Raw genomic sequence first — 19,644 nt, forward strand, 5'->3', positions numbered from 1 at the left:
GTGGGCAGTTTAATATTTGCTGTGATTGATTGTATATTCTGCTTTGGCTCTAATGGTTATAGCAGTTGCCTGTGGGATTAGAAAAACAGATAATCTGTTGTTGTTATTCCTTGTCTCCATTTTTGGGGACTAAAGGCTCAGAGCTACTGTATGAAATCGTGGCCAAAAACTTAGCAGGCAGTGTGGCTGTCACTGTCACACAGCTCCAGGGTTCTGGGTTTGTTTCTTCAAACCCTGACTAGAGTCTTTCTCATGGAAACGAACGGTAATCACGCGTTAGTGCCACAAGGGTGTGCTCTAGGGCCACTCGAATTCTCCTTCGCGACAGTTATGCTTGCTTTCCGGCAGGTTGCTATGGTTTCGGACAGTCTTAGGTCCACATGGCAGTGAACGTAGTTGGTTGAAGTCACGTTTTAACACTGAAGATAACACCACAAGATGGGAAAGGCAAAGAATAACAAGTTCAAACGGCCGCAGTACTCTCCGGACGGTCTGAGTGTGGCCGCGGTTAAAGACGCTCTGGAGGCGGATGAGGACGACGACTCGCCGGCATCAGAGTTTCTGGAGAAGGTAGTGATAGCTAAGTGAGCTAAGCGCTAAAGCTACATAAATAACCATGCATATTGATAACTCTTAATCTATATACGTTAATAACTGCCACTGGTGGTGTGGTCCCTTCAAACCACACGACGAAACAGAAGGCAGGACCTACGTTTATTTGATCCGATATATTTCTTTCCAACTTAAATGGTGTAGCCATTTAAATTACGTGGTCATGTTTCACATTTGAACAAGAAGGCTAGCTATAGTTTCAGCAGCTGTGAAATAGCGTCTTGGGTATTAACATAGATTGTTCAGTAAATGTAAGTGTTTTTAATACTTTAGCTGTCTGACTAACTGGGAACCAAAAACTGAATCAAACTCTGGCCAAATCCCATATGGCTCCCTACGCCCTACATAGTGCACTAGGCGAGTTGTGATAGCTTACCAAGTAGTGCCTTAAAATGACCAGTAAGTCGTTTCGGACTGCTGTATGAATTCAGAAGTCCCTCGTATAGACGAGTAATGCACTCTTTGTGTCTGGGAGACATTATTTTAAGGCCTACGCACTGCACTATGTTGGGAGTAAAGAAAAACCTGAGATTCATTCTGTGAAACCGGGTGATTGTTCTGACTTTTAAATGGAGTGTATCTTGGGTGACCAGACGTCCTCTTTTACCCGGACATGTTCTCTTTTTTAGACTAAAAAAATGTCCGTGCGGAATTTCACAAACGTCCGGGATTTTGTTTTTCTAGAGTTTACATAGAACTTCGAGAAGCGTTTCTTTCACAAACTAGTCCCGCCCTCCTCTACTCCGATTGGTTCGCTTGAGTGAGAAGGGGGAGTGGTGAAGTAGCCTAAACTCTTCTGATTGGACGGTCTGACTGTAGAGCTACCGTTATTGGTCGATAACCTTCTCTGTAAACAATTAATTGGTCAGTCTGCGCGTCAGTAGTCCTTGTTTACGTCAGACAAAGCTCATGTACCTACCCTCATCTGGAGCAGCTATGCCGAAACGTAAATGTAGATTCTCGGATGAATTAAAAAATAAATTCACATGTTTTGTGTAGCAAATAAAGGTGTAGAGGACCCCCCCCCCCCCACAGCGAGACGTGTCCTCTTTTTCACCATCACAGATCTGGTCACCCTAGTTTATCAGAATATTTTAGACGTGTCGTTTTTTAGCTGTACTTTAGGTTATCACGTTCATGTAATGGGAATTAACTTTGAATGCACTGGTTGAGGTGTATTTCTGTCTGTTTGACTGACAGCTTTTGTTTTTATATGTAAGCATACGTAGTTTCAGTTTGCCTGATGGAGTGATGTCACTGTCTTAATGAATACTTATCCATCTGTTTGCCTTTTTGTAGATCTCACAGCTGCTTCATTTTTCTGACTTACTTTCCTGCTGTTATTCTCTTAGTTACAGAATCCATGTGCAGATGTACGTGAGTATGCATGCGCAAGTATTTCACGTATTGTGCAGCAGAGTCAGGCCATTCCCAGTTTCCTTCAGAGAGATGCAGTGAGGCAGTTAGGGCCACTGCTACTGGACAGCTGCTTAGCAGTGAGGGAGACTGCTTCTGGGGCACTCAGGTAAAGACCATATATACAAACAAAGGCTATACACATCATAAACTACAATATCTACAATATACCGTATGTGGCATCAGCCTAGGATCACATGGTCATATTCAAGATCTGGCTAAAGGAGTATAAACCCACCTCAGAAATAAGCTCCGTAGAGAGGTGGCCTTGTAGCGGTTGTCTGGAGTGGTGAAGCACTATCCAAAATCTTTTAGATAAATTGGAGTGGATTTTTGATACAGAAGTTATTATGTAACATTTGTACCTTATTTCACCAATGTTTAAGTAGAAGTAATCAAAACCTATTTAAAGCAGTATTTCAACATTCAGGAAAGCTTTCTCTGAAGAGTTAAGCTTCACTTTTTGTTTCACTGCACAGATTGCATTGCATGGTTAAATGTGGAGAACAAATTCCTCTGTGCGCAAGGTAATAGTACAATACCCCATATAACAAGTATCTTACTTTAAGAAGAGTTTTAAAATAAGAGCGGTATTTCCAACGAGTGCCACAGGGCCAACCCCTTAATGATTTTTCTATAGAGACTTTTCAGACCTTTTAGCGAGTTATTTTAAAAACAAAAACCCGACTAGCACCAACGACATTCTGTACAAACCTTAGCTACTTTTTATAGAAGAGAATCGCCGGTAGCACAACTTGTTAGAAGACTGGGACTGACCATGAGCAGAGAGACAGCTCTCTCTCTCTGCGGCGGCTTGTCTCCAGGAGACACAGTTCCCTTGATGTGGCTCCTCTGCTCCACAGACGGAGCAGCACAGTCTGTCCACACAGACCAGTATGAGCTGTGAATGTGCAAAACGTGCTGCCGTTTGCTTCTTTTATGTTGAATTTATTCCTTTCCCTGAACTACTGAACTGAGATAACATAATTGATTGAGGCATTCAGCTTTATTCAAACAGTAAATACTTCTTATGAATGTATGACACATGACTGAAGGCGCGATTGGACCTAGAAATGGTGAAACGTGACGTGTGGCATAACACTTAACAAGCAAATACCAGCGATTTTGCTGATCGCCCTCAGCTTGTAGACAAAGTATATTTCTTTTTACTGATGTTTTAGGTTTTTGCATTGGGATATTTAGGCAGGTGTCATATTAAAAATCTTAATTTTGTATTATTTATTTATGCATCTGTGACTGAAAGCCTGACACCACCCATGCACAATGAATGGCTACTTGAAGTGGGTTATTGAGAAGAATAATATATATGTATATTGTTTTTGACAGAAACTTGAGCGCATGTGGAGGCCCGGATGTGTGTGAGGATATGGTGCGGCAGGATGTCCTCACTCCTCTGACTGCCCTTCTCAAGGAGGTAAAAGTACTTGCAATCATTGATGTCCAAAAAAAAACATATCTGCATTTTTGTTGATTTGTAGTTTACCACATCATTTGAACACAGCAGCCCTCCTTCACATTGTGTGGAAAGTCCATGAAGAATGGTTCAATAGAAATGCTCCAAAATTACTTGGTATAAAATATTTTTAGGTTTGACCTATTTAGATGGGATTCGTTTTACCTGTGGACATGAGGTAAAGTAGTTACTACCAGATTACCTCAGTAGATTTAAATCAGTGAAGTAAAACTAAACCCAGATTATATTAATTCAGTGTGAATTTTGATCACAAAATACTGTTGTTGAGGGATGAATATTTTTCATTAGTAGGCTGTTCTCAGAACAGTGGTGAAAGTCTAAAAGCTCCAGTAGCACTGCTATGTATGATCCACACTGTGTGACAGTGATGCATAAATTAAGTATTCACTCCTGTCTCTGTTATGTTAACTATTTTTATTTTTATTTTTTTATGTCCTGTGTGAATTCACTATAAACATGACTGATGTCCTATGGTAAAATTACATGACCCCAGCTCCCTACATTAAACTAATTCTGTCTGAATAGGACTTTTGACTTCCATTTTTTCTTCTATAAAGTTACTCTGTTTTTTGACAGCAATGAAATTTACCCTATGGTCCTATACACTATGGTCTACTGATCCAAGCTAAAAGGAACTAGCCGCCTAAGTATTTTTTATTGCTTTGGGCCATAATTTTCACATTTGTACTTCATTACTCTAATCATTTTCTTATACTGAGCTTATAATGGTTTGTGAACATCAGCCAAGACTTAATAAAGAGTGACATTCACACTGTTGATTGCGTGAAGATTTCTCTATTGATGTATGTGATTAGTTCAGTGGGCATTTAAACACTTAATCATGGATGACTTTCTATTGCTGCAGTGTTGTGTAGGTTTCCAGGTGGATTCCAGCCCATTGAAAAAAGAACAAAAGCACACAGTGGAAGATGTGGCACATCAAGCTGTGAACCTACTCTGGAACCTCTGGTACCTCTGAATTTCTTTTCTCTCTCTGCAATTCACACATTGCCAGAGCTATCTGCCAAGGCTTTGCACAATTTTTGGAACACGTTTACTGTGTTTTAAATAGCTTTATTGTCTCTCAATTTGGTTCTGGACATTTTCAGTGTGGTAGCTTTTAAAATAATATAATTCGCAGCTTTGAAAGTGAAAGCCAACTTTCAGCCCTTGAAAGCTGCTTTTAGGGTTGGAACAGAATATTCAGATCCTCATCAAAGCATTTTTACAAATGTGTTATAATATTTTTGCTATGCTACGTCCATATATTGAATGACTATGAGATATCTGAACTTGGTGCTCCGGAGGGTATAACACAGAACACTCCCTACAAGTTATCATGATCTTAACTTAAACTAGCCAATTGTTTTTTATTCCTGGGGAAACTTAGAAAGATTCCTGGAGCTGGGATAAAACTGAAAAATAGAAGCTGCTTATGTAGATTTAACAAAGTACAGTGGAACCTCTACTGTGAACTTGATCCGTTCCGTGACCCGGTTCGTGAGTAGAAAAGCTAGTTTCTCGAGTCAATTTTCCTCATTTAAAATAATGGAAAAGCAATTAATGCGTTCCAGCCCCACCCAGAAAGTCACCCTTTTTGCACTGATATATGTTTACAAAACTCTCAAATTAGTAAAAAAAAATACATGTAGCATTACTAATAATAAAAAAAGAAATGCAGTGGTAACAGTAATAAAAAAAAAGAAATAAAAAACTTTTAAGCGGTTACATATCGCTACTTTGAAGACGTGACGACTGGCTGGAGGAGTAACACAGGCACTGGCTGTATGACAGGAAGTCTGGGTGGGTGAATGTGGGGAGACGAAGCGTAGATACGGCTCAACTTAGCACAAGTTTTGATGTCTGCTATTTACACTAATGCTAAATTGCTAAAACTATAATTTGCTAATGTTAAAAGCTCATGCAAGTCTGGGTGCGCTGGGAGACTCGCCTGTTGGGGTCAGTGGCCATTTCCAGCCGTCGGCTTGGCGGAGGCTCTGGTTCGTTTCTAGAGTCATGGTTCGTTGGTGGAGACAAAAAATATTCAAGTGCCCGGTTCGTATCTTGAAAAGTTCGTTAGTATAGGCGTTTGTTAGTAGAGGTTCTACTGTATATGGTTCGCTGTAATTTAGCGACTGTCACAAGCGAGTTAATTACTTTCAGCTCATGTAAATTTGGGAAATGCAATGCGACTTAACTGATGTGAAGATGCTTTTTTATTCTCTGTCATAAAGACATGCCTCTATGAATTTGTAATGTAGATCTGGGTTTAATATAGGGTAGTAATTGTAAGTTTATGAGTTATATCTATCTAATTGACCTAGTGCCTCTCATCAATCAGTGTATGTTACATTTTATTAAAATATAGATGGAGATTTGTAGATTTTTATCTTAATTTATTTGGAGTTTGTATGTGTTTGTGTTTGTTTATAGTGAGAACAGCAGCACAGCAGTGGCAGTATTTAACAGATCTGGACTTCTGGATACACTGTTGCCATGCCTTGAGAGACATCCACACAATATCCAGCTTGCTATATCAGCAGGTGATACACACAAATGCACTATAAGTGCCTTCCTATTTCCATTAAAATATTTGGAAGTAGAATGATTGGAATAGTCATTAGAATGTTTTTTAATTCTCTTATTAACAATAAGCTTAGTATATTCAAGTATTTGTTATTTCTGTCACACACAACACACAATACAGTATATGCTCAGCAGCTGTGGCTTTTTTATGAGTTATAATGGCACTTCAATTCGTTTTACATTTGCAACAGTGACATTACTACAGGACTGGCTTTTTTTTTTTTTGAATGTTCATACGATCACATTCCATTTACAGTATACTGCGTAAACAGTAAAAAGAAGAACAGCGTAGCGGAAAAGAGAGGATGGCTTTCATTTCATTTTGGAACAATCCAAGTAAATGGTTAAGAGAATATTTTCAAGCATCCATTGTTTTTGAGACAGGAATATTTCTATAAAATGTGTGGTGCAATGCGAAAACTACCTACTAAATTCCAGATGTGCATCAAGTTGGAAATAAAGTCAGGAAACCATCTCAGAGATTGTTGAAAAGCAATAGATTGTTTGACTCATAATTTTCTCAGGAGTGGAGGACAAAATGTGTATTAGGTTGTAAATATCATCATCAGTTTTTCACCAGTTAGTTAACCAGGTTCTGTCATCCCTAGAGATTAATATCAAGGCAACACTGAACTGACACCAGGTGCCAGACAACATAATACTAAATACTTTTGCACTATTCTGAATTAAATTCTTAGTTAAAAACTTGTTAAACAGCTCAGTCAGACGTACAGGTCAAGCAGTCACACAGACTTGGCCATGAACTTTGCTTACACTTAGAAAATGCATGTTTTACTTCAGGGTTATGTAAGCAAGAACAAAAATCTGATGCTGAGAACACAGTAGCAGTCCCTTAATGTGAAAATGTGAGGTATAGCACCCCTTAAGGTGCAGTTCTTAATCAATATGTAATCATAGTGGGTTCATCTTTCTCTGCTTTCTCTGTATATCTGCCGTGTGTGTGTGTGTGTGTGTGTGTGTGTGTGTGTGGGGGGGGGGTTAAGAAGTGTTCTTTGGCTTCTAATAAATTATTTTATTTTTTTAATAATATAGTACAACAATGCAAAGAAAGAGAACAATCTAAGCTTTAATTCAAGTGCCTTTATTTGGTGGGAAAAAAATCACACATTAAGAAATAAGTCTTTTGAATGAAATCATGTGTCACAATTATTGGCACCCCTGGTGTTAGTACTTTGTACAACCTCCTTTTGCCAACTAGATAGCACTTAACCTTCTCCTATAACTCTTCACAAGATGGGAGAATACAGAAAGAGGGATCTTCAACCATTCCTCTTTGTACAACCTCTCTAAATCCTGGGTCTTCTCCTATGCACTCTGCTCTTCAGCTCACCCCACAGGTTTTCTGTTGGGTTGAGGTCTGGGGACTGAGATGGCCATGAGAGGAGCTTGATTTTGTGGCTTGTGAACCATTTTTGAGGAGATTTGGACACATGTTTAGGGTCATTATCTTGCTGAAAGACCCAGTGATGACCCATCTTCAGCTTTCGGGCAGAGGCCACCAGATTCTGATTCAAAATGTCCTGATATTTCAAAGAGTTCATGATCCCATGTCCTTACAAGGTTCCCAGGTCCTTTGGAGGAGAAACAGGGCCACAGCATCACCGATCCTCCCCCATACTTAACATTGGGCATGAGGTGTTTTTCTGCGTACTCATCCTTGGTGTTACTCCAGAGTGTTTGTTGCCAAAAAGCTCAATCTTGGTCTCATCTGACCAAAGCACACGGTTCCAGTTAAAATCCCAGTACCGCTTGGCAACTCCATTCGTTTATGCTTATGAGTATAACTCAGAAAAGGCTTTCTCCGTGCATGCCTCCCAAACAGCTTGTTGGCATGTAGATAGCGCCTGATGATTGTTTGGGAGACCTCGTAACCGGTCCTAGATACTTTGATCCACTTTATACACTACAGTAGAAATGACATAAATGGTTCAAATACATTTATTTTCAAGAAATTGTTAAGGGTGACAATAATTGTGGAACAGGTCATTTTATGAGAAATGATTATTTCTTAGTCAGGATTTTTTCTTTCTTTTTTATTTTTCATTTGAGTTGAAGGTTGCTTCTTCTAATTTTTTTTTCAGACTGAGATTATGCTTCTGCAACGTGACTAAATGCTTTTTTGTGTTTGTATGCAGCCCACTGCTTGCAGACAGTGACAGAGGATAACTCTGACCTGACTGGAAATGTGAACGGGGCAGTTTTATCAGCCCTGGAAAGCGTGTTGCTCTCCACGCAGACCAGCATGGAGCATGTTCTCCTTCGCACACTAGCTGCAGGTACACCTGAAATATTTCTAAATCTGTTTTGGTAGTACGTTTTTTACATTAATATATTTACATTGAATGGAATATATTTCATTAGTTCTCACTTATAGCTCATTATATACAGAAGAGAAGTTATATTGCAAATGCAATGTGTGAATTATTATCCAACAACATTTTCTTTGTGTTTATTAACTTGATGTCTCTGGCTTGATTAACATTTCCAGCTGTCAGCATCAGAGCAGTCATAGCAAACCTTTTTCTCCAGTATTTTGAAAAGCTGGCTGTGGTTTTCTGATTCAAAATTTCACAGTCAAGATACATTTCTTGTATTTTTATTATGGTGGGAACAATTTGTATCTTGTCGTTAAATTAGTTTCAAAGTGACCTAAAATTTCTTAAGAGAAAAGGGTAATATGTCCTACGGAAGTGAATTGTTTTTCTCTTTATTTTCTCAGGATCAGTCTGGAACCTGAAGGCTTGTTTCTCCTCCACACGTCAGGCTGAGGCCCTGACCGCAGTGGTGTCCACTCTGGTGCACTGTCTTAGTCTGGATGCAGGAACGGTCATCTCAGAGTTGTGGCATGCCCAGGGAAGCCAGCAGGCAAACAGCTCAGCAGAGTCAGTTTCAGCACAAACAGAAAAGCAGCCAGAAGGAAGTGCAATGGAGGAAGAGGAGGAGATGGAGGAAGAGGGAGATGTAGAAGTGAAGATGAATGGAGGAAAAAGGAATGGAAAACAGGCAAAGATAGATAAAGATTTCTCTGATTTTCTCCCTGTGAGTTGAATTTGTTTTTTGTTTTTTTCTTTTTAGGCTGATGTCATAATTTTGGAATCATTTTTGTGTATAATTCTTAATTTACTTATTTATGTTGTGCAGTATTTGGAAAAACATTTAAAAATATCTACAACTCTTCATAATTATTTTTTCATTGTATAGTAATTATATAAAACTTGTAAATGTTTTAACATAATTTATGTTAGATAAAATCATTACATACATTTTAAAGGTGTTTCCAGTATTTTAAATAGTACTGTACTCAAAATGTTCAAAAAGGACAGTTTAGATTAAACATCATTTGTCTTTTCTGTGTGCACATTTTAAGGTATTAGTATGCACACTTAATTTCCATAATAGTGTGGTCTGTCACAGCAATTTTTTCCCCATTTTCTCTTTGTATACACATAACCCCTGCCCCCTTAATCTCAGTCTCAGCTATAACCCCTGTCCTCTTGTGCTAGGCTACTTTTTGTTTCTAATTCACAGTGACATCCATAAGCGAGAGGAGGACCAGATACTTGTTTTGCCCTTTAAACCTTGCCCACTGAAGTCATATCCATTGCAGATCTGTTTTCAATTCCGCAAACACAGCTTGGAAAAACAGAATGGGATACTACACTTGTATGGAGTAGAATACAATAGAATATTCTGGAACGCCCTCACATGACCCACAAGGTCACCATGCCCAATACAATATGTCAGCTAGAGGGATATTTAAACACCCTCAGGATTGTGCTGTGGAGCAGTGGAATAGCCCATTTTCACCGACATCTGTAGGTTTTGTAGGTCTTATCCAGTCGGAACCAAAGAATAATGGGTTCTTTAGAATCTTGACAATGTCCATGGACATCGTAAGCTAAAGAACAGAGATTAAAGAGTTATGGTGCAGCAGACTGCTTTCTGATTTGAACACAAAAGAAACTTGCAACATAAAAAAAAATAGCAAAACATTTCATCAGTTTTTGGAGCTGTGGTCAGTGCAGCCAGATCTGAACCTGCTGTAAACAGTGGATAAACCATGACTCTTTCCTGACTTTATCCAGTTATCTATGGCTCTGGTGATGTCCTGGTTAAAACAGACAGTAGCTCTGTGAGTTTGATGGGTTTGGTTCCCATCAAACCTGGTGCAAGCATGAGCCAGTTCGCTGAACAGCACCAGGGTTCTAAGAATCTTGAATGGGATTGGTTCAAGATCCAGATCATTTGGAAAATAAGAGCTGGAAATGTGTTGTGTGGAGTGACGGCTCAATCCAGGAAATTTAGGATATGCTGGTGTAGCACTCAGAGATAGTCACGCAACATGTGGTCCATATCTTGAGTGAGATTTTTAGGTCTGTGTACAGTGCTTCATGCACATTGCAGTTGAAAAGTGTACAGTCTCTAGTATTGTGACTAGAATACAGAAGAGCTAGAAGCCACCGGTCAGCATGATTTACAAGACTCATTTAAAAATACTATCTTGGCACTACTGTCTAACTTTAACAGCCTGTAAATATGATTTCTGAACTAGACTGTCAATTATTATAAGTCCTTATAAATTCTCTTTCTCCCACGTGTGTGTGTGTGTGTTTCCAGAGGGACAGATTGGAGTTGAGGGAGGCCATAGCACTGCTGACAGCGCAACAAACTTCACTGGAGATCATTGTCAACATGTGCTGTTCAGACGGTGTGTGTGGGGGTTTGAAAGAGATTAGCATATTGTTTAAAGCTCTAAGATGAACTTTGTGACAAAAAAAAGTCTAGAAATTCCAGTTTACCACATTTATTATTTAATATAGGGCTTGGGAATGTTTTGTCAGTCAATTATTTTTATTTTTCCCCTGAATAATATTAAATCCAGTATAGTTCAGTCAAGTCAAACAAGTCACAGCAGAAGCCGTGTGTATTCCCACCAAAAATGGCTAGCATTCATTCACAGGATGATGAATCAGATTGTTGTCCCTGAATGAAACTCAATGTAGTGGGTCCCTAACATTTGGTGGCCATGTTTAAAATTAGTACAGCATCTGTGCCTTATTCATGCCACTTGGTTTTGGTTAAATAGCTATTGCATAACATGAAAAGTTATTGGAGATATTGTCTGATTGCTTCATTAAATAGCATTTCAAATATTAATGCAGTGGGAAATGTGTTTATCCAACATTCTGAACAAGCTTTTTTGTAATAAGTAAGTGACATTAATTTTTGTCATTTAAAATTTTATTTAGACCAAGACCTGGTTATAACTGCCATTGTATTTACTCTTTATATTATAATCGTACACAAGATGTAAAATATCCTATGCCAATCCATTAGAGCGTCACATAGGGCCCACCACACTCTCTTTCTACCTGCGGCCACCAAAATTCCCATTGAATCCTACACCTCAACACTAAGGTTGCTGTGGCCATTTATGAACCAATCAGCAAACGGCTATCCTTAACTACAGTTGCTCATTGAGCCCAGCTCATGAGTACCCAAACCAGCCACTGTATCACTAGCTGTTCTCAGGGTTCATCAAGTAGGCACCTCCTCTCGTTGGTATTTCTGTGAATTAAGCCCACAACACCTCCAGAAGGCTCAACCGTGAAGTCTGGCATCCCAGACCCACCCCTTCCAAGCCAGCTTTATAGTCCTACCTTACCCTTTACCATCAACAACCGTAAATCCACACTGGCCTCCCTGGTGACTAAGGCTGTTCCTAGCCCAACTGGCACCGTTAATGCACAAGTGCCACAAGTTCCATGTGATATATTATTAATAACACAATTTTGTATGTTATATTTACTGAATATCCACAATAATTTTTGTTTTTCAATCATCAGCATTTACAATTGAATGCTTCCAATATTCACTGTACCTACTGTCACTGATAATGTCCATGGGAGATCAAATCTGCTTATTTGAACATCCAACATGTATCTCAGTCTTACATTTACTTTAATAGCAGCTGATAGGTGATTGGATGTGATGGGGGTGTATAAGCATTTAAGAAAAAGAAAATTGGGAATGACTAATAGAGTGATGAAGTGAAGATGTGTTGACTTGTGCTGATTTTGTATGTGTTTTTGTGCAGAGCCATCTGATGATGAATGGGAGGAGATGTCGAGCAGTGATGAGAGTGAGATGTGTGCTGACAGCTCTGATGCAAACACCAGCCTTCTCTCACCTCTCTGTCTTTCTGCTGAGCTACACACAACACTGCTCAACCACAATATACCCCAGCAGGTAACACACAAACCTGCAGAACTTAAGGTTCCCTGCTTCTTTCTTTGCTCATAGCACTGCATGACAGACTGTTGAATTGTATGTTTTGATGACTGCATTTAATACATTGCTTAGGAGAATATCATCACTTCATTTATTTCATTTACAGGCATTATTTGTGGGTTGGGATTCCAGGTCATAGCTTTGTGTTCTAAAGCACTGGAATGATATATCAGTTTTAAAGATGGTGCAGAAGGCCTCATTTATGAATGCTGTATTGGTGACATCTGTGCAGTTATTTGATGCCTGCACCTGAGCTGTACTGAACAAGATATTTAATTAAGGTCTTTTTCTCTCACACACACACTTGCCTCAGGTTATGAAGAAGGCGGAGTCTCCCAGCCATGTTGCTCTGGAGATCTGCAGCAAAGACCTAGCATGGAGATGCCTCATTAAAAAGTAATTTTACTTAATTATTTATTATTTTCTTATAATATACTTAAATTGTTCTTTTCGGAAAAAAAACCCTACTTATGCCTGTGGTCTCTATGGCTTGAGTCATTCACACATCCATGTTTTAATAGGTATTTTACTGGGACTAAGCCATTTAACTATTGTCAGTCAATATTATATTACATCAATTTCTTTCATTCTGAATATATATGTATATAACTCTGTCAGCATTCTCAGGTTAGTTGAGCAAGGCAAACACCCCCCAGTATTTAGTATTTTACATTAATGACACTGTGTCCTTAATTTTTAAACAAATACCTGATCTATGGTGACAAGACATTTGTTTTTCAAGTAATGTATCTGGTAGTGATCACACATTAAACTTTTGGTATCGTACTGTATTGTTTAGTGCATTACAAGTTATGCCTTACCAGGATTTCCACTAGTTTATTTGCATGCATTTTAAATGGGATTGATTAATCCCATTTAAAAGCAGAATAAAAAAAGTTGTGCAAGGAGCTTTTGAAACGCATTCCAAAGCACACTTTTATTTTTCCAGAATGCAGAGGGTGCAGTGTCGGGCTTTAACATGTCTCCACAACATCCTGTCAGTGATGGATGTAGAGTGCTTGGGTGGAGCTGCCGGGCTTCAGGCTGTAGCTCAACATCTTTCTTCTCTGATCTTCAGCTCATCAGGTTAGAATCAATGAAGAATGATCTCAATGAAGAATTTCACTTACATCATCCAGAATTCTTATAAATCAATTCAGGTTGGGGTTTTTTTCTAATATTACTGCCATGGTTTCATAACTATATTAGGGCTGGCCCCAAATATTCGGATATTCGGTAACTGGGTTTTGATAAACGTGGAGATAAAGGCAACCCTCCACTCCTACACACATGTATTCAGCTTTGTCAGCATAAAAGTCTTGAACGAAGCCTAAATCAGCCTAACACGTCACAGCAACCTACTTACAGTGAAGCATGGGAACGCTAAAGTTCATTTTGTTAACTTTACACCTCAAAGAAACTCTGGTTTATTTGTGTAAATTCTGTGCCCTTAGTGTCACATTGTAGCACATGAATTAGCAAATGACTTAGCGAGCGGAGCCATGCTGGGAGGCAAATTGCGGCTTTAAATTTTACAGCCGGCGCTGAGAGCTGATTTTCTGAACAGTAGGGCTGGCTCCACATATTCGGGTATTCAGATATTTGTTCATTGTGTATATATTCGGTTTCTAATTTTGAGATTCTGATATCTTTGGATAAATGTGATTATTGATAAAGGCAATGCTCCACCACATTCAGGCAAGTACAAGTGGTAAAAACTGGTCACCCCACTCCACCCGTATTCAGGCTCATCAACATAGGTCTTTGTGCAAATGAAGTCTAAAACTCAGTCATATAAAACAGCCTAACATGCTCAAACAACACACTTACAATGAAGCGAGGCAATGCCGCAGTACATTTTGTCAGCTTTGTGCCTGAAGTTAGAGCACCTCCACTCAAACTGTTTAAATTGTGTATACTCTGTGCCCTTAGTTAGCGAGCTAGTTTGCAGGTTAGAGTGCTTGGGTGGAGCTGCTGGGCTTCAGGCTGTAGCTCAACATCTTTCTTCTCTAATCTTCAGCTCATCAGGTTAGAATCAATGAAATTTACAGAACATGAATCTGATGTCACTGAAGAATTTCACTCCCATCATCCAGAATTCTTATAAATCAATTCAGGTTGGGTTTTTTTTTTTCTATTATTACTGCCATGGTTTCATAGCTGTATTAGGGCTGGCCCCAAATATTCGGATATTCGGTTATTGGGTAGGTATTTGGTTTATAATTTGAGATTCAGAGAATTTTTTTTGATAAACGTGGCGATAAAGGCAACCCTCCACTCCACATGTATTCAGCTTTGTCAGCATAAAAGTCTTGAACGAAGCCTAAATCAGCCTAACACGTCACAGCAACCTACTTACAGTGAAGCATGGGAACGCTAAAGTTCATTTTGTTAAATTTACACCTCAAAGAAGCTCTGGTTTATTTGTGTAAATTCTGTGCCCTTAGTGTCACATTGTAGCACATGAGTTAGCAAATGACATAGCGAGCGGAGCCATGCTGGGAGCCAAATTGCAGCTTTAAATTTTACAGCCGGCGCTGAGAGCTGATTTTCTGAACAATAGGGCTGGCTCCACATATTCGGGTATTCAGATATTTGTTCATATTGTGTATATATTCGGTTTCTAATTTTGAGATTCTTATATCTTTGGATAAATGTGATTATTGGTAAAGGCAACGCTCCACCACATTCAGGCAAGTACAAGTGGTAAAAACTGGTCACCCCACTCCACCCGTATTCAGGCTCATCAACATAAGTTTTTGTGCAAATGAAGTCTAAAACTCAGTCATATAAAACAGCCTAACATGCTCAAACAACACACTTACAATGAAGCGAGGCAATGCCGCAGTACATTTTGTCAGCTTTGTGCCTGAAATTAGAGCACCTCCACTCAAACTGGTTAAATTGTGTATACTCTGTCCCCTTAGTTAGCGAGCTAGTTCGTAGGTTAGAGAGCGTAGCGAGTGAAGCCTGGGGAGAGTGATATTAAAGCAGGGGTTGGAAGCAGATTTTGTTAATGACAACAATATTAGCTGGAATTCTAAGCATAGAAGTCTATACTGTTTGCCCATTATCTGCTGAGTGAGTTAAAAAAACATTGTCATTCGTTTCTAGGGGGTTTGAGTGTGTTGTTTACTTTTGCAGAAGTCTTGAAGGATGAGGAGTTTCTAGAGGCTGTGACCAGTGCCATGCGCTCTCTTCTCCAAATAATGGCTTCCAAAAATATCCCTCAGGTTAGACATCACATTGCCTGTGCAATTCTATTAATAGTTTAATCTTACACTGATACATGACTGTTGCAATGTTGTTAAAATTTAAACGTAAAATATAGGTATGATTTCAGGATACACATTGCATCATTGCAACATACTGCGTGTGAGCAACCTCAGCCTAAATTACTGTGGAGTGAAAATAATTTAGTGGCATTAATTATTTGTGATGTTTGTGTGTATCATTTGACTGTACAGTGTATGAGCCCTCAGCAGCTGATGAGTATGTGTGAGGCAGCAACACGGTGTGATCTGGTTAGCGTGAGAGTGAATGCTCTGGCCATCCTGGGCATCACAGGAAGCACACTTGCCAAAGACAAAGGCTCTGCTGACACACTGCAGGTAATACAACACCAACCTTGGCCTAGATTTCTGTTGTTGTTTTGTCATTTTCATTGGGTAATATGTTTTTTAACTCACCTGTTTAAAGGAATACTGTGTAAGCTTTTTGAGCAGAGGGATATTCACATTTGTTACAACTGCACATCTGATTTCCTTAAAAACGTATCACTAACTAACACAGCAACACATCAAGAAAAGGGTCTCTGTCTTGTGTAAAACTCTCTCTTAGTTCCCTCCACTGAGTAAAGTCAGTCCAATATTAACTTGTACAGCGCCTTTCTCTCTTTTTCCTCCTTGCTCCAGCCTCTGCCATAATATCCGTATTGTGAAAACTGAGCTAGATTCTTCTTGTAGCGAACAAAACACCCGTGAGCTATGTGCTGTAAAGCGTTAAGCAGTTCTCATGAGAGTTCAGCGCCCTGTGATTCTCAAGTTGCATAGCCAAGTTTTTAGGGGAGTAACCCAGCACAGCAGTGAGAGAGGTGCTGTTCTCACTATAACATGTCTACAATCATTTTGAAGCTGTTATTTTAGGGTAAAAATACTACACAGCATTCTTTTATAAGTGGAACTAGAATATCTGTGGTTTAGAGTGTCAACAGAGTGTCATAGTAATGTAAAATAGAAAGATGGTTAAAATGAAACAAGGAAAGACAGAACCATTAAAACGAGAGAGATGATCTTCCATACTTATACCTAGGGATATGTTCTGTATATACACCAAGGATCCAAAACATTTATTACCATCTGTCTAAAACACCAGTAGTGAAATGAGCGTGATACTCTGGGCAGTTGTGCAGGGAAACCCAGAATCTGGTTGTTTATGTGCAGATTAATTTGAAGAAGTGCTAGAAGAACTGTGCAACCTCAAAATTTACAGAACGTAAAGGATGTGTTAATGTCTTGGTGCCAAACACTAAAGTGTACGTTCACTAAAGATATCTAATAAAGTCACTTACACCTTGGTGGGTCAGAGCTGGGCTAAGTGTGTTAGGCAGGTGACCATAATGTTTTAATCATCTATGGTTGCTGAATACAAATATCCATCAAATGATTCACTGTTTTGAATTTTTACTTTTCCAGCTGATAGGAAACGCTTTATTGAATGTAGCATCGAAGGACTGTAATTTGGTGGTGTGTGGAGAGGCGCTGGATGCTCTGTTTGATGTATTTGCTGATGGAGATGAGGCAGAGAGAGCAGCACACAACATCAACCTTCTCTCGGCTCTAAAATCCCTACAGCCGGTGTTCAAAGCCAAGGTACCAACAAGAAAACACACACATTAGTCATGTAAACATGTTCAGATGCCCATGTATTGATGATGCAAGATTATATTAAAGAGGAAATATAATGCATAAAAAGTCCCTGTCTAAATATGAGTTTTGGAATGTTAGTAATTGTTATTGGGGATGACCAGGTCACTTTTTGCCGTGCTGTATGAGAGATACCAATCCTGTGTAAATATATGTATATTCATCCTCGCAGCAGGTATATGGTTGTGAGTGATATCTAATTAGGACTCCTTATTGACAGAGGCACAAAAAAGACAAAAGACAAAGAACTGCAACTGGGCTTGACTTAACTAAATGAAGTAAGACTCAAACAAATGTGGACACACAATCTTATTCTTTGTTTGTATGCGTGTTCAACAGATCCGGAAGGAAGGAAGAGGGAAGTACAGCCCAGATCAACTGTGTGTTCTGGACAACATCAAAATTAACCTACGGAGGTTCATTGGCTACCTGGAGACCCTGCCGAAATAATGAGAATATGCAATAATTTCCCTTCATTGGACAAACACCCTGTGCTCTCCTACAATTAGTTAGAATTTCTTGGACTCAGACTGGAGCTTTTGGACCTCCTTTAAGAATGGGGACTAATACTTTAATTTAAATGTTTGTAATGTAAGTGCCAAACAGGAATTGCTGAAACTGACTGTCCTGGGTTTTTTTTGTGCCAGTAGAAGACTTCAGCCAGCATTATGAAATAAACTATGTATCCATATCTAACAACTTAAACTCAGCCTGGAGTATGAGGTTCTATACAGTAAAAATTTTAAATTATTATTGCTATGTTTCATGTATTTTTTTTTAATAGTTTTTGATTAATTGTTATAAATATTATGAATGAAGGGAAATGAGAGCAGGCCTAAGTATTTCACTCTGTGAAATTGACTTTGTTTTTAATATTTTTAATAACTCTGCTTGAGTTCCGAGATCTGAGCCTCAAAATTTGTTTCTTGTATCATAAGAATGTCTACCAGCTGACTTTTTTTTTACATTTAATGATCAGTCAACCAACAGAAATGGTCCAAAACTACTTTTACAAAATGTTTATATTACAAAACTTTTACATTTTGTAATATAGTGACATTCAAGTTTTTACTGACAAATATAAAATTTGTCTTATTTTAACCCATGTTTTTATTTTTACAGTCAAGACTTAAATATTTTAGCTCTGTTTAACTTCCGTTCAGTGGCACTGGTGTAGCTGTACATCTGTTTTGGCAATTCCTGACTGGGGCTTGATGTACAAACTCCAGCACTGGTGTAAAATAGTGAATGTTCCATCATATGCTAATGAAACATTTCTCCAGGCTGAGTCTGTCCTGAACAGAGATGTGTGTGTACTCCACAGTCAAGGAGGCAGAATGCTGCTGTGGGTCCCAGTGACTTGAGGAAATGCCTGATGGGCAGATGTTGGAGGCTGACAATATATTAATAATACATTGTGCAGAAAAATAAGCCCCTCCTGACTTCTGCTCACTTGGTTTGTTGGGATATGTACAAATTTGTTTTGTTTTGAGTGCCAAAGATTGAGGTAATGCCTTTTAATGCTAAACAATTTGGTGCTGAGTGTTGGTTGAAAGCTGGATATATTTAGAAGTGATCCTTACATGCTAAAATGCCGCCTCTTTCTACATGTCTCAACATATAGAAAAAGTTGTGCATTCTGTTATTTTGGTTTGAATGTCTTTTTCTCTAAATTCCCCTCACGATTCTCTTCATACAGACTTTTCTTAGAAATATGAAAAATGGGTGGAATTAAGAGATAAACAACTTGTTGTGTCTGAGATGATTCTGTGTTTCATCCGTTCACCAATAATTTCTTTTTCTGCCTAAATATTTACTGAGATCTTTATTATATGTGTAAAGTTTGGAGTGATGTATTTGTTTGCAACAGATCCTGATGCTTTAAATTACAACAAGCACAATTTTTGTTAAGTGAGATAATGAAATGGAATTACAAATATACCTCTCATACAAAATATGAGAAAATACAAAATTAAAAATATTGTTATGGTCTTACTCTGGATTATTTCTATGTTCTTGAGCTTACTACCTTGGTAAACAATGAATTAAATATACTGTTTTTTATAGAGGGCGGCACAGTGGTGCAGCAGGTAGTGTCACAGTCACACAGCTTGTGGGTTCAAGTCCCGCTCCAGGTGATGTCTGTGATGAGTTTGGTGTATTTTCCATGTGTCCACGTGGGTTTCTTCCATGTGCTCCAGTTTCCTTCCACGGTCCAAAAACACACATTGGTAGGTGGATTGGCGACTCAAAAGTGTCCAAAGGTGTGTCGGTCATTCTGTGGGTGCCTGGTGCCCC

At 38.8% G+C, this 19,644-nt stretch overlaps 1 protein-coding gene across 1 annotated transcript; it reads left to right on the top strand.

The window, feature by feature from the left end:
- Positions 1 to 369: 369 nt before the first annotated feature.
- Positions 370 to 19,329, top strand: LOC136676714 (HEAT repeat-containing protein 3-like). The gene is made up of 15 exons (XM_066653899.1): positions 370 to 570; positions 1,965 to 2,137; positions 3,376 to 3,463; positions 4,389 to 4,492; positions 5,957 to 6,066; positions 8,266 to 8,406; positions 8,850 to 9,169; positions 10,748 to 10,838; positions 12,228 to 12,379; positions 12,735 to 12,817; positions 13,371 to 13,507; positions 15,566 to 15,654; positions 15,889 to 16,032; positions 17,116 to 17,292; positions 17,686 to 19,329. The coding sequence occupies exons 1-15, from the start codon at positions 439 to 441 to the stop codon at positions 17,794 to 17,796; spliced, it is 2,052 nt and encodes a 683-aa protein (XP_066509996.1). The 5' UTR covers positions 370 to 438; the 3' UTR covers positions 17,797 to 19,329.
- Positions 19,330 to 19,644: the final 315 nt, after the last annotated feature.

This window comes from Hoplias malabaricus, chromosome X2 (assembly GCF_029633855.1).
Source record: "Hoplias malabaricus isolate fHopMal1 chromosome X2, fHopMal1.hap1, whole genome shotgun sequence".
NCBI classification, from domain to species: domain Eukaryota; kingdom Metazoa; phylum Chordata; class Actinopteri; order Characiformes; family Erythrinidae; genus Hoplias; species Hoplias malabaricus.